This window comes from Pseudopodoces humilis, chromosome 2, assembly GCF_049639895.1.
Source record: "Pseudopodoces humilis isolate 2021_Gansu_Grassland_sample_001 chromosome 2, ASM4963989v1, whole genome shotgun sequence".
NCBI lineage: Eukaryota > Metazoa > Chordata > Aves > Passeriformes > Paridae > Pseudopodoces > Pseudopodoces humilis.
Window position 1 is genome coordinate 84,970,374 of NC_142201.1, and position 13,867 is coordinate 84,984,240.

A 13,867-nucleotide genomic window follows, 5' to 3' on the forward strand; every position below is an offset into this window, starting at 1 on the left:
GGGTTCAGAGGAGACATCACGTCATGTAGATTTTGAAAGACTTGTTTCCATAAGACATGAGGTGAAAAAGTGGGGGGATAAAGTTTTTAGATATGGATCACTATAAAAGGAGGTAAAAGAGATAGAAAACAAAACAGTAAAGCAAGAAAGGGAAGGTAGAAACCCCAAAAAAGGTCTGTTTTAGAAACAGAACAAGGTATAAAAATATGTATTTTTTCAGGCTCATTGTGCTGGTGTGTGGTCCATGCCATGGAGAGTTTTAACAAGGACAAGTTTCCTTTGGTAGATCTACTCACACTATGGTCAAAGAGCTGCTGAATGATAAACCAGCAGTTCTATTTATCTTCATCATACTAGCAGGCTCATTTTTTTTATTATTAATAACTGAATACAGGGTCATGGACAGGACTCTTATATGTAAAGCACATTTTGACTGAGTCAATTTTCACAATCTTATAGGTAGTATTGATTTAATTTGTACAATCTTATAGGTAGCTTGGAAAAATAAAATGAGAAAAGATTTTATTGCAACAAGGAAGAAATTACATGGAAATATTTCCTTCCCAAACTCTTGCAAAAAAGATAGCTGACAATAGTAGCTGTTAAAGACTTCATCTGTTTACTGTGAAAACCCCCCCATTTTGATTCCCTTTCTCTTAAAATATGGTTTGCAAGGTGACTTGGATGATGAGGTGAGGGATACAATACTGAGATCTTTGTAGAATTTGTTAACCATCTCTTCTTTCAGACCAAGTAGCCATATAAAAAACAAAAAAAACCTGAATTTACTCTTAAAATTGAGAAATATATTTTGGCATGTTTAGAAATTAAGCTGCAGCCAGAAGAAACCTTGTGCTAGAAACAGAGCTTCAGAGGTAGTACCCATCAGTGGTGTTTGCCTCAGCTGAGGCTACAAAGGGCTTGTCTATGTAGCTTTCCTGTAGTTTTTCTCTCTGTTATTCTCCTGCACTGCAGATTCATTTGTTTTTTAAAGAAGTTGGGAAGAGCTACATAAAATCAAGGACAAATTGAGTACTGCATGATTCATCCCTATATACTGTGTCTATGTGAAGAGGCAGCAGTAATTGCTGATAAAAAGTAGAGGGTTTTGCCTAAAATGCCATTTGATGTGTGTGTCCACAGAATTTTATGGTATTTTATTACTGCTTTTTCCAACCAAGGTAAACATTCAACAATCTCCAATGGAACAGGATGGGACAGAGCCTTCCTGGAAGAAGGCAAGGGGTTACTTACCTGCACTCAGGTATTATTAAAACAATGTTGGTTATACAGACTTTTAATTTTGGTGTAGGGTGCCTCTAGAATACAGGGGTGGATACTCTTCTAGGAAATAGTGTAGCCTTTTTTTCCTCCCAGAGGTAGGTACATGGCAAGTAGGAATATGATGAAGTCAATATAAGAAATCTTCAGCTCCCTTTTTGCAGAGGGGCCTTCAATGGGAAGAAATCAAATAAAATCAAACCTTGAAAGGACGGGGTATTTCTCTAAAATTAGTTTTGCATGCTAATAAAGGTCAGCAAATGGCACTTATGGCTAAAGTGATAAAGTCTGTGTTTTAACAGTCCTTCACATCATATGGCTTAACTGAAAATGGTGGCAGATATTCCCAAAATTCCAAAATGCATTTACAAAATTATTACTTGAATACAAAGTGGTAAGTCAAATATTTCAAACATGAAATCTGAAAATACAGCATAAAGATGGCATGTAAGTCTGTCAACAGTTCTCTGAAAGCTTTATGTCTGCAGATGTTGAAAATGTTTTTCAATGTAGTGCTCCCAAACTTCAGGATTTGATGTCTCAAGATACCTGAGGAAAGATTTCATCCCATATAAAAGCCACAAGTATTGTACCTGAAATGAGAAGTTACAGAAAGGACCTTTATTTAAATGCATTTGAGGATACAGTACTGGTATGGAAAATAAACATTACATTCAAATATTTGAGTGTCTAACACTACAGCAGGGACTGCATCAGTACTTTTTGCAAAGGAAGCTTCAACGGGCCATGCAAGTGCTCCCTGTGAGTTAATAGCCTTGTTTTCCTTAGTATGCTTAATGCTTTGATCTGTGAAAGCCAAGCCAAAGGCAGAGAGTTTGGCTGGGTGAATCCAACATGGGCACCTTCCTGTTCCTGATCAGGGCTCTTTTCTTTGTAGCTGAATGTATAAATGACTGAACCAGCAGCTTAACCTCCATCCCTCACCTGAGTTTGTTAGCTATGTCTGTTTTGATAACCACATGATTTTTAGGTGCTGCCAAGTGGGTATAGGATAGTGGGCTGTTTTGAAGATCATTCTCATTTTGGGTTTATTCTGAAGTTGAAAAAATGGTAACATTGGATATAGTGTAAAATTCTCATAAAGAAACTTCTCTCTCAAGTTGGAAGGGACCCATAAATCCAAAGGGCATCCAAATTTTACTATGACCTTTTCTTTACTGCAGGGTAAAAAAATCAGTTTATTTTTTCAGAGACGAAGAAGAACCTGCTTGATGGTGTTGCCCACACATAAGCTTGTATTTATGAAACTTCCTAGATCACAAAAAAAAAACTTATTGGAAGGGGTTCTGTTTAGTCCAGTCTGTCACTCAGTGCAGAACTTTGCCTATGTTGGGTGGGTCAGTGAGGCTTTCCCTGGCTAAGTCCCAAAAACCTCCAAGCTAGAGACTGTAGCATTTCTCCAGGAAACTAATTTCAGTGTTGTTGCACACTTCCTCCTGAATGTTTTCCTGGAGTCTAAGCTGAACTTCCCATGCCCCAATTCGTGGCCTTGCTGTTACTTGTTGCCAAAAAGAATGGTTAATCTCTTGTAACTACTCTTGAAATAATGCTTGACTGTGCTTAAAACAGTCACTTTTATCTTATTTTTGCAGCCTGGTTCCCTCAGCCTTCCCTCTCAGATCAGGTACTCTAGGCCCTTTATCATCTTGGTGATCCTCTACTGCCTGGATCCTGTTTTTTGATATGTTCCTCTTGAACTGGGGGACTCCAAACCACCCATGTTCCAGATGTCAACTCACAAGCATTGAGTAGAAGGAGGCAATAATCACAGAATCAATTCATTTGGAAAAACCCTGTGAGATAACGGAGTCCAACCTGTGACCAAACACAACCATGTCAATAGACCATGGCACTGAGTGCCACATCCAGTCTTTCCTTAACCAATTCTAGGAACAGTGACTCCACCACCTCCCTGGGCAGATCTTTCCAATATCTAATCATGTTTTTGGTGACAAAATTCTTCCTAATGTCCAACCTAATCCTCCCCTGGCACAGCTTATGCCTATGTCTTCTCATCCCATCTCTGATTGCCTTGGAGAAGAGACTGACACCTCCCCTACCCCAGCTGGAGCCTCCTTTCAGGTATTTGTGGAGTGATACTGTCCTCCCTGAGCCTCTTCTCCAGGTTAAACAACCCCAGCTCCCTCAGCCACTCCTCACAGGACTTGTGCTCCAGACCCTTCACCAGCTCTGTTGTCCTCTGGACCCACTCCAGCACCTCAGTGTCCTTCCTGAACTGAGGGGCCCAGAACTGGACACAGTACTTGAGATGTGGCCTCAGCAGTGCTGAGTACAGGGGGACAATCACTTCCCTGGTCCTGCTGGCCACACCATTGCTGATACAGGCCTGGTGTCATTAATCTTGGCCACCTGGACACATACTGGCTCATGTTCAGCTGCTGTCAACCAGCACCCTCAGGTCCCTTTCCTTTGGGACACTTTCCAACCACTCTGACCCCACCCTGTAGCCCTGCATGGGGCTGTTGTGACCAAAGCGTAGGACCCAGCACTCAGTCTTGTTGAATCTCATGTTGTTGGTCTCAGCCCACTTCTGCAGCCTGTGGAGATCCCTCTGCAGAAATGCTGATCCCAAATTGCTGAATTGTGCTTTGTCTTGCAGAGAGACCAAACTGTTGAGAACAAACTTCAATTCAGGTCACTGTTAAACATATTGTGGAGTATGAAGTCCCAGTTCTGACACCAGCATAGTCTGCATAGTACTGGCCACCAGCCAGGTGTCAACGCATTGATTGTGACATTTTGAGGTCAGTGGTTTAGCCAATCTTTATTCCATCTAACAGGCCTTTTGTGTGACCCCACAGAGCACCGAAAGGTGCAAAAGAGCACCGTGGAAAGTGGTATCAAAAGCTTTACTGAAGTGAAGGTATGCTACATCCCTGCTCCTTCCTCATTGCCACATGCATTCATCACAGAAGGCAGCCAAGCTGGTCAAGCATGGATTACCTTCACTAAATATGTGCTGACTGTTCCTGTGTGTATCTTTGTATTGTTTAAATGGTTGGAAATGGATTCCAAGACTAGGTATTCCATCATCTTCCCACTGACTGACGTGAGACCAACTAGCTTATGGTTCCCTGGCTTCTCTCTCCTCAAAAGCAGGAATAGCATTAGCACATTTCCCATTGGCAGGAACCTCCTCCCACTGCTCTAACTTCTCATAAATGAAGGACAATTCCAACACTGGACAACTCTATCTTCATTTCTAGGTGAATCACACTAGAGTCAATGGATTCACAGTCACATATGTTGTTCCTATTTATTGTTCCCTGTTTATTACTTCCTTTCCAAAACCTTACTGATTTACATAGGGGTTTGGGAGGAAATTTTGCTTGAGTGGTACCTCAGCCTTTTCCATGCCATCCACTGATGGATCTGCATTTTCTCTGGACTTTTTTTGTCATTAGTATATTTGTAACTCTTCATGTCCCTGCTCTTAATTCCAGCTGAGCTCTAACCTTCCTGACTTTGTTTCCAAGTGCCTGCGCAAAGCTCTTATACTCCTCCTTTGCTGTCCCAGTTTCAACTTCTTACATGTTCTCCTTTGTTGTAGGGAAGCTCTTTGTCCAAATTCCCAGTCTAACACTATGTGACGGATTCCTTCTGCACATCTAAATGTATTATTGAGCTTTAACAAGTTTTTCCTAAAAATCACCTTTTCCCATTTATAGTAGCTTCCAAGGGAATTACTACAGACTTAGCAATTCCCTAAATAAGCAGAATTTTGTTTTGAAGTCCAAAGTCTGGACACCTCTGCTTTTTATGCAACAGTAAATAGATACCTGCAGTCTTTCTCTGCACCGTGAACTCTTGTGAGAACTACAACCCAAGTGGCCACATTCAGGACCCATTCTTCTCTGTAGGCAGGTCAAGTTCAGCATTACTACTCACTGGCTCTTAGTATTTGAATTAGACATAATTACAGACAGTTTCTAGGAACTTCAGGGATTGCATCTATTCATTGCATAAGAGTTTTTGCTCTGTCAGAAGATGTCTGTGGAGCTGAAAACCCCTATGAGGACCAGGGTCTGGGAATGGGAGTAGTTTGTTTTCTAGCTGTTTCTTGAAAACCTGTTTTGCTTCCAAGTCCTTGAGAACACTTCACTGCACATGGACTTCGAATTCTTGTTTCTTTGCTTAAGTGTTCTGAACTTGCTGGCAGCCTCTAAATAGCCTCTCCTCTGAGCAGAAAAGTCAAAGTGTCACCTGTTGCCTTCTCCCTTGCTTGCCTCCTCCATTGACATCTACTGCTAAGTGACTGTTGTGGCACTTATTTTCTAAGGAATAGTATTAGTCTTTCTAGTAAAAGCGATCTAAAGGAGGGGGCCTTGATTCTGCTTTTATAGTGTTAGAAGCATAGCAGGAGGCTGGGCCAGGCTGGCTGGCTTTGAGCATCTTGGTCTAGTGTAAGGTGTCCCTGGCCCTAGCAGGGGTCAGAACTGGATGGTCTTTAATGTCCCTCATTCTACCATAAATTCTGTGATATGCTAAGCTGGCACCTGTCCAGGAAAGAGTATTTCATTAGCTGAAAGAGCAGCATTAGCTCAGTCCCCATCATTACTGATGGTATAATCATGCCTGGACAACCAACATGAAATCCTTTGGCAGTAAAACAGAAACCATCTTTGTTCCACTGGTACTTACTGAGTCCACATTCACAGTGCAGAACTTAGGCCTGCCTGTGGTAAGTTACAAACACTTGCTGGCATCTATGTTTATTGCAGGAATCCAGAGTTTAATGCTGCTGGAGAATCACCTTCACCAGAACACTGGTGAAGCCATTTTGAAAAATGAGTAATTAACTACAGTTTCAAGATTAAATTCCTGAAAGACCATTAATCACCAGTAATTTGTTTCTCCTAAAAGAAAACTACCATTTCATCATTGTCTTGTGAAAGTGATAACCAACTTTCCTCTTCTTCCAAGTGTTCTTTCTATGAACATTGTTTACAATGTGTTTACAGCCAGATCAGGATTCAGTTACATACTGAACACTCTCCATATCCTTGCCTTCATGGATTTTTGCTACAGCCATAAATGATAATATACTGCACTTTGCACTGGCAATTTTAAGTTCCTGATATGTTATTCCATGGCCTACTGTGTGGTAGTTATTACAGCAAAACACAAAAAAACCCTTCTGAAAGAATTTCCCAAAGTAAGGAAAAAGTAATTTAACCATCTAAAAGGCTGATGCTGGAAGAAGTAAGACATCAGGTTAGCATATCATTGTGACTCTGCCAGTATCTAGGAAGTCTGAAACAATATTTCTGCTGACGTGGATTCTGAAAGTAATTTTTATAATTGAATTTTAAATATCCTTTCTCTTATCATCTACTTTCATGATTCTGCTTAGAGGTTTTTTCCACCAGAATTTATCATCATAACAGGTAATTTTCTTAGATGCCTCATCATTTGATCCAATTGTGGAAGAAAAAAAGTCTATTCCTATTATTTTCTTATTTTCAAAAAGTATCAGAAAAAGTTCACATTAAGATTTGTAGATCTGCACTCCTGTATTCATTAATTCAGTTTTCAAATACAGCAATCCCCTCTATACTTCTACCTCAGACACTATATTTGTTTAAAACCCTTGATTTATGTGGTCTCTTAAATGTATCCTCAAAACATCCTTGGTCTGTAATGAGATATTTTTATCACCAATAGATTACTTGGTCCTTCAGGTGATCTACAGACCTGAGATCTGTCACTAAATGTTGTCTACAGCAGTGACACTGTGCAAGAAGTAATGTGTCCTGAGTAATCACACCTTTGTAACTGCTCAGTCTGGAGGAGTTCCTTTCCCTCATAAATCAAGAGACAGCATTCAATGTATCCTGTATGTATATTCCAGATGTTAACTAATGACAGACCACTGTTTATGAATTTTCATAGAAATGTAACACTGCTCCCTAACTGCATTCTAAGTTCCTCAAGTCGTGGGTCCATTTTGGTTAACAACTGTTGATTTTCTTACATCATAAAATCACCTGGAGGTTTTCTGCAAAGCTGTTCTGCAGGATACATCTTGGCATGTAAGCAGAACATGGGGTTTCAGAATGCCTCCCATTTCTTTAAATCACTTGCTAAAAGATTAAATCCCACATACTTACAACCTGGAAAATCTTTAAAGGGTTATGAGGTTGAAATCAGTTAATGAAAGCTAAAGCTGAATTGTGAGAAATATTATGTGGTCTGTAAGGACCCAAGCAATGCTGATCAGCTTTGCCTATGAAATTTCATTACTCACTGAACAGTCATAAAGCTTACTCTATTGTTCAGTCATCCTGTTTAGAGATCTAATTCAACAAGATTATATTAAAGGGAATTTTAATTAGGTTTAAACTTCTGTCTTCATTTTTGGCTGACAGAGTCAAGGCAAGTTGAACACACACATATGTGAACTCAAGAAAAATAAGTTTTTGGTCATAACAGGAGCCCTTTCCAGTGTTTCCTGTGTATATTTTACATCCTGTTGTGCCTTCACCACTGTTGTACCTTCTAATAGGATCAACATTCATGAAAGAACTCAGGATTAGCAGACTGCTTCTTTATATACCCTAAGCAGAAAGCTCAAGATTTGTAGGGACCAACTGTAAACAAACAGCATGAAATATCACATAGAGCATTTTCACCTGCACACAGCTAGATGTCAAAATCAATAGCTTCCTAATTAAAACCATAATTTAAGTTAGAAAAAACCTAGTTGCTAAACACTTCTTATTCTTAAACTAAAAGCAGACCTTGTCCAACAGTGACTAGGGGTAAAACACAGAATGGGAACTAAAAAGTTTAGACACTATGCAGATAAAAAAGATTTGATATAATAAAAGTGGTAATTGAGAAAGCATATTGAAGGCACTTGTCCCAATATCTGTGGGTAGGGTTTTTTTAAAATTTATCATCCCCATGTTTTTGTAAACTGTCACAAAACAAGACAGACACTGTGTGGTAACCAGTATGTTTCTCTTTTTGAAGGTAATCAGGCTGATATTTTCTTTCAGATAAGGACTACATGATCTTTAAAGGTCCTTCCCAATCCAAATAATTCTGTAATTCACAAAACAGGCACTCCACATAGAGTATTAAAAAAATTTGAAATTAACAGCTTGCATTTGCAAAATGAAACCATGATTCTGAATGCCTTAAACATTCATATATACATTATAATTTACTATTTTCTGGATTTATTTAATACAAAAATCAAGCACTCTCAAATAAAGAACACTTATTATGATTTATGAACCATGTACTAAATAACACTTTCTCAAACACATAATGTATTAAGAACTTACCTAAGCATGGTGCTATCCAATATACTAGTGAGTAACTCAAAAATTTGTCATAGAAACAATCTGCATGTAATGAAAAAGCCAGTGCTGGATTAAATATTGCTCCTGTGAGATTTCCACCTGCAATAAGATGTACACAGCATGAAGTCAAACCATGTTTCTTAATATTTACTTTAAATTCAAATGCACATACACCATACTACAAGAAATCTACACCATGCAATGAAATTAATTAGCAGAAACAGTTTGAACAGGTAAAACTCTTCTAAAGTTATTCACCTGATGACAGTTTAACTGTTTTCTCAAAGCTTTAAAACATGTGAAGGGTAAGCTATAACTTCCTTTCTCTCTTTCTAACAAGTACTCTTTGAAGAGATAAGTCTGGCTAATACTGAATGTTTCTACTGATAAAACTAGAATCTATTTCCGTATCATGATTTTAGAGGAGACAGAAATTAAACCCATCACATTACAGCCTTATGTCACATGAAACACATATGCAAGATAAAAGAAAAAGCTGTCAAGTAGTGTTCTTGCTAAGCTCACCTCTATACTTTCTTATAAGAACACCAATATTATATCAATGTACAGAATGTTAAGATTTTCACATGGTATAAGAACTGTGGGAAAACTCTATATGTTGTTCAAAGAAAATAAAAGTGAGTGCCACTCCACTGTCTTGTAGAAGGAAGCCAAGCATCTTTCCTTGCCTCTGATTTCAGATGTAGATGAAGTTGTCTAAACATTTTCTAAATAACAAGATCCAAACACATTACATTGGGCACTAAACCATAATTACACTGCAGATGAACCTGGAGCTGTGTTTAATTCTGACATATGTTGTTCCTCTCATTGCAATTCTGCAGAAAAAGCATTACTCATAGCTAAACTACTTGTATTCCTGTCCTATTAGTTACTTACCACCCCATAACTGTTTTTTGTATTAACCTATTACCATAAAATATTCTATAATTTCATCTGTATAATTCCTTACAGCTTATTCTTGACTTCTCCCCAAGTAAGCTTGTATGAGCTTTGAACTTACCCGTTGTACAAATTACCCTGCTGCTGTAATCCTCATTTGCTGTGACTGCGCAATCATTTATCCAAAGTTTTAGTAAGGTCTTTGTCATTCACTTCTTCTGTATTTCTCTTTCTATATTCTCCCTATTATTTCTTTTACTATTATTACAGTTCAGGAAAATTTTAATCTTTGTTTGCCTACTCAGTTTACTGTGGTTTTACACTTGCTCTCAAGAACAAGTCAGATTTACTGTGCAGTCTGTTTTTCTGCACACTGACATATTAGCAATGTCCATGGTTGCTAGGAAGCCCAGCTACAATAATTTACTTTGCTTTAATCTATTTATGACTCCACTGCTTCTGCTTTTCTATCCACAAACATACAGTTGAAAGCAGAATTTCACTCTCAGGATGCAGTTGATGAACATCAAGCATTAGACAGGGTTTTAACTGCTGTATTTCTTCAATATCCATTACTAATAACTACTGGAATATCAACCATAGGCCAGGGGTACCACTGTAATCTTACTTAAAATTATTTATTTAATACCTCAGTCTGTGTACCAGAAAAGACAAATTATTTTATGGCAGAAGAAGTGTAATCTCTTTGATGGGATATGCATAAAAACTTTAAAAGGGGAACTAATGCTACACAGTGCATAAGAAAGTTATTTTACCTTTTTGCCTTTATTAAAGGCCAAAATTAGGAAGAAACTCAGAATTCAAAATATGTATGTAATTTGTACCTTGATATGTTAGGCTCAGAAAAATCTGATCCATTTCATATGATTCTGACTTAGCTGCAATGCTGCCTTTAAATTAAAAAGCCTTCAAAAGGTGTATTTTTATGACTCCTAAATTTGTACTTTCCCAAAGGAATTAAAATATTAAAATATTCTTTACCATCTTGTATATGGTCTGCATCCTTAGATAATGAGCCATTCCTTTAATATGCAAAGACATAATGTTCTTTTTTCCCCTCTTTATGTAGTAGAAAAAAGAAAGTGAAGTATTGGACCTTTTGTGTACAGTATGTACTACTATAAAAACTTGGTTTGTGTAGGACCAAATGTAAAAGAAAACCCAAACAAATCAAAATATTTTTAATTGTGAAAAAGTATAAGAAAAACTAAAGAAACAGCTTGTAATTTTGATAATACTGTATAACCTGATGTTATTTGTTGGAGTAAGGTGCATGGCAGACCTCTAAACAGTAAACAACGAGGTGCAGAAGATTTCCTGAGAATGATCCAGCCCAGCTAAATTATGCATCTGTCTGTCTTCACAGCCTGCAATTGAGAACTCACCCTGCTGCAGGCCACTATTTGTGACACTTGATTTGTCAGTGACTCTCCCTACTGCGTGTAAGAAGCAGAGGTGGGACAGACATGATTAGGGCTAAGCCATGAGGTCTACAGCATATTTGGGATATGTGCTGCAGACATAGTCCATGGCCACTTACCAGGCTCCTCATTACTGCCTGAGCTAAGACAGGATCTGAATACCTATATATTTTTATAGTAGACAAGTAGATAGCAGTTTAAAAGAAATGCAAAGAAAAATGTCCCGGTAGCACAGGGTGTTGTGCACACGGTGTAAAAGAGGCCTGAGGTTTCCTAGAAGTACGTGCAGATCGATTGCACCGGAGAGTCCCAACAAGCCCAAGTTTTATGGCACAGAAGGGCACTTGGTACACTCAACCTTCACATGGCACACAGCCTTCTGCTAGAAAAAGATAGGAACTTGGCCAATGACACTGGGAGTGAATTCTTTGTATGAGTTAGCTAAAAGAAAGGCAGTGTGACACGTTTTATTTTATATGACTGCTTGCTAAGCAGGAGAAGAATGTTAGGAATCAGGAATCCAGATTTTTAAGCTTGTAGAAGAGGGAGGAGGATATTTGGCTACACTTCCACCAAGCAACTCAGAAATATATTTAATGTCCTCAAATGCACTGACACCTTGCTTCTGCTTTTAGAAAGTAGTTCAAATTGCTAAGTTAATTCTCAAAATTCCCCATCGACTTTTATCTTTTAGGTATTAGCTAATTTCAGCTAAAGATAATGAGTAAAGATTTTTACATTACTACATCTCAAAATGTGACTGTACACTGTTTTAGATGCTATTATGTTAAATAGCATTAATACAGCTAAACATTTAGGACAAGGCATCAATGACATCCTGGATGCTTGCAGGTAAGAGAAGTGATCTTCCTCTCTCAAAGGGATTTGGTAATTCCCTAGATGACTTTTTCTGTGGTGGGGGCAGTAGCAACAGCAAGAGTTCTGTAATCATCTCTTTCACCTCTCCAAGCTATACAATCTCCTTACCAGGAGAAGGACTCCCTGCAGGGCAGTCCTCGAGTGACCTAACAACTCTTGTCACTTCGATGTGGACAAGAGGGAACACCAACAGAAGAAAGAAGTTCAGATTGACTCCTCTCACCTCTCCCTTCCCATTGGTCCAGAGAGGATGCACAGGTGACAGCGTCCCAGCTCTGGGAAGCACGAGGTGACAATCAGGTAGTGAAAGGCAGGGATATGGACACACAGGACATTACAGACAAGGGAGGCTCTAATAAAACAGGCACTTATTTTTTTTTTTTTCCTCTTTTATTACATTTGGTCTCATGAGGTATTATTTCTGTATGCATTCCACAAATAACCATTCCCACTTCTGACTGAAGGAAGTTGTTAAATAAACTGCACAGATATGAATTATGCATTATTTAAATGCAGAGCTTCTATATTACCAGTCTGTACCCTGCTGTTGCACAATCAGCACTTTTTCCTAGTGCAGCCAGCGGTGCTCTCCCAATGTCATTTAGTAATCAGAGCACATAGTATGAAATCTCTCACGCTGTATAAATAGTTGGATTATGAAACAATCCTTCACTGAGATATTTTAACACTTAACCATATGTACTTGCAGACCTGACATCACTTTAACTGCATAACTCATCTCGTTTTTAACCCCATACCTGCCTGGAATGCAACTGGGCAAACTTTATATAATAAACGCCAAATGAACTCTGCATGTGTAGGACGATACAAAAAGAAATCATCAAGGAAAATGTAACTTATGAAAAAGCATTTTGCACTTTAACACTTCTAAGAAAGCAGTAAGAATCCCTTCCACTACAACGTTATTGCAGGAACAAAAGAAAAAAAAAAAGTAAAAATACTAACCTGCATACGCAAGCATGGTGATGAGAAGAGCAATCAAATGGACTCTGTATTTGGGATTAACACTTTCGGCTCGCAGGACGGCCAGCTGGAAAACGACAGAAAAGAGCAGTTCTACGCAGAACGCCTGCATCTCTGTAGTCTGCATGGGGCTGCTGCAGCCCTGTGAGAGTGCTCCAAGATGTGGCTCTGCCATCTCCAGACTCCAGATAAAGTGCATGAACACTCTGGCGAGCACTGCAGCCACGAACTGAGCGGCGATCTTGAGTCCCCCCATCCTGAGCGATGTCCCGCCGCCCCACATGGGCTGCAGAGTCCCGCAGGGATTGCATGCGCTGCCGGCGAGGGTCAGGCCGTGCAGGACGGTGAAGCCGTAGGTGAGGGTGAGGGCGGTGTGCGGCTTCGGCTCCACGTTGCCGAGCAGGGTGAGCTCGTTCGTGCAGGCGCAGATCTGGAAGGTGCTGAACATCTCCACAAGGAAAGCGAAGAGGAGCGGGTTGGAGCGCAGCCGGCGCCGGGCCAGCCTCCGGCACAGCCCCACGGTCACCACCACGCCGGACATCAGCAGCAGGGAGCTGCCGAGCCCACCGACAGCCATGCCCGGAGCTTCACAGGCCCTACGGCTGGCGGAAGGTCCAGCCCCACCACCTGCGGGGAGAAAGAAAGCAGGAGAGGGAGGGAAAATGCCGCCGCTTTCCTCTGGAGGTAGGAACCAGCTTCTGTTCCCACCTGCGAGGAGCCTGACTCACCCTGCGCTCGGCGGAGCAAAGGGCAGGGCTGAGGGCAGGGGTTAGGACAGGGAAGCTCTCTCCCTGCGGTGGAAAAGCACGGGGAGGGGAGCGGGGCCGAGGGGGCTCGGCTGCCCCCTCAGCCCCTCCGCCGCGGGACGGATCGGGCTCCCCTGTCCCCTCAGCCTGCCGGAGGACAGGGAGGGGAGGGAGGACCTCGGCTCCCGGCCGCGGGGGAACGGGAGGGGAGCCGATTTCCCCGGCGCGATCGGCGTTGCGGTGTGTCCGTGGCTGCGGGAGCGGTTCCAGCCCCAGCCGG

The 13,867-nt window shown here is 40.5% G+C and overlaps 1 protein-coding gene across 2 annotated transcripts; it reads right to left on the bottom strand.

Moving 5' to 3' along the window:
- Window positions 1–369: 369 nt before the first annotated feature.
- AQP11 (aquaporin 11) lies at window positions 370–13,867 on the bottom strand. Of its 2 annotated transcripts, XM_088052275.1 has the most exons (5): window positions 13,709–13,867; window positions 13,570–13,674; window positions 12,824–13,468; window positions 8,616–8,732; window positions 370–1,874 (listed from the first exon to the last, which is right to left on the bottom strand). In XM_088052275.1, the coding sequence occupies exons 3-5, from the start codon at window positions 13,416–13,418 to the stop codon at window positions 1,822–1,824; spliced, it is 765 nt and encodes a 254-aa protein (XP_087908401.1). In that variant the 5' UTR covers window positions 13,419–13,468; window positions 13,570–13,674; window positions 13,709–13,867; the 3' UTR covers window positions 370–1,821. The 2 variants fall into 2 exon arrangements, with proteins under 2 accessions (XP_087908401.1, XP_014115214.2); XM_014259739.2 differs by having other exon boundaries at window positions 13,570–13,867.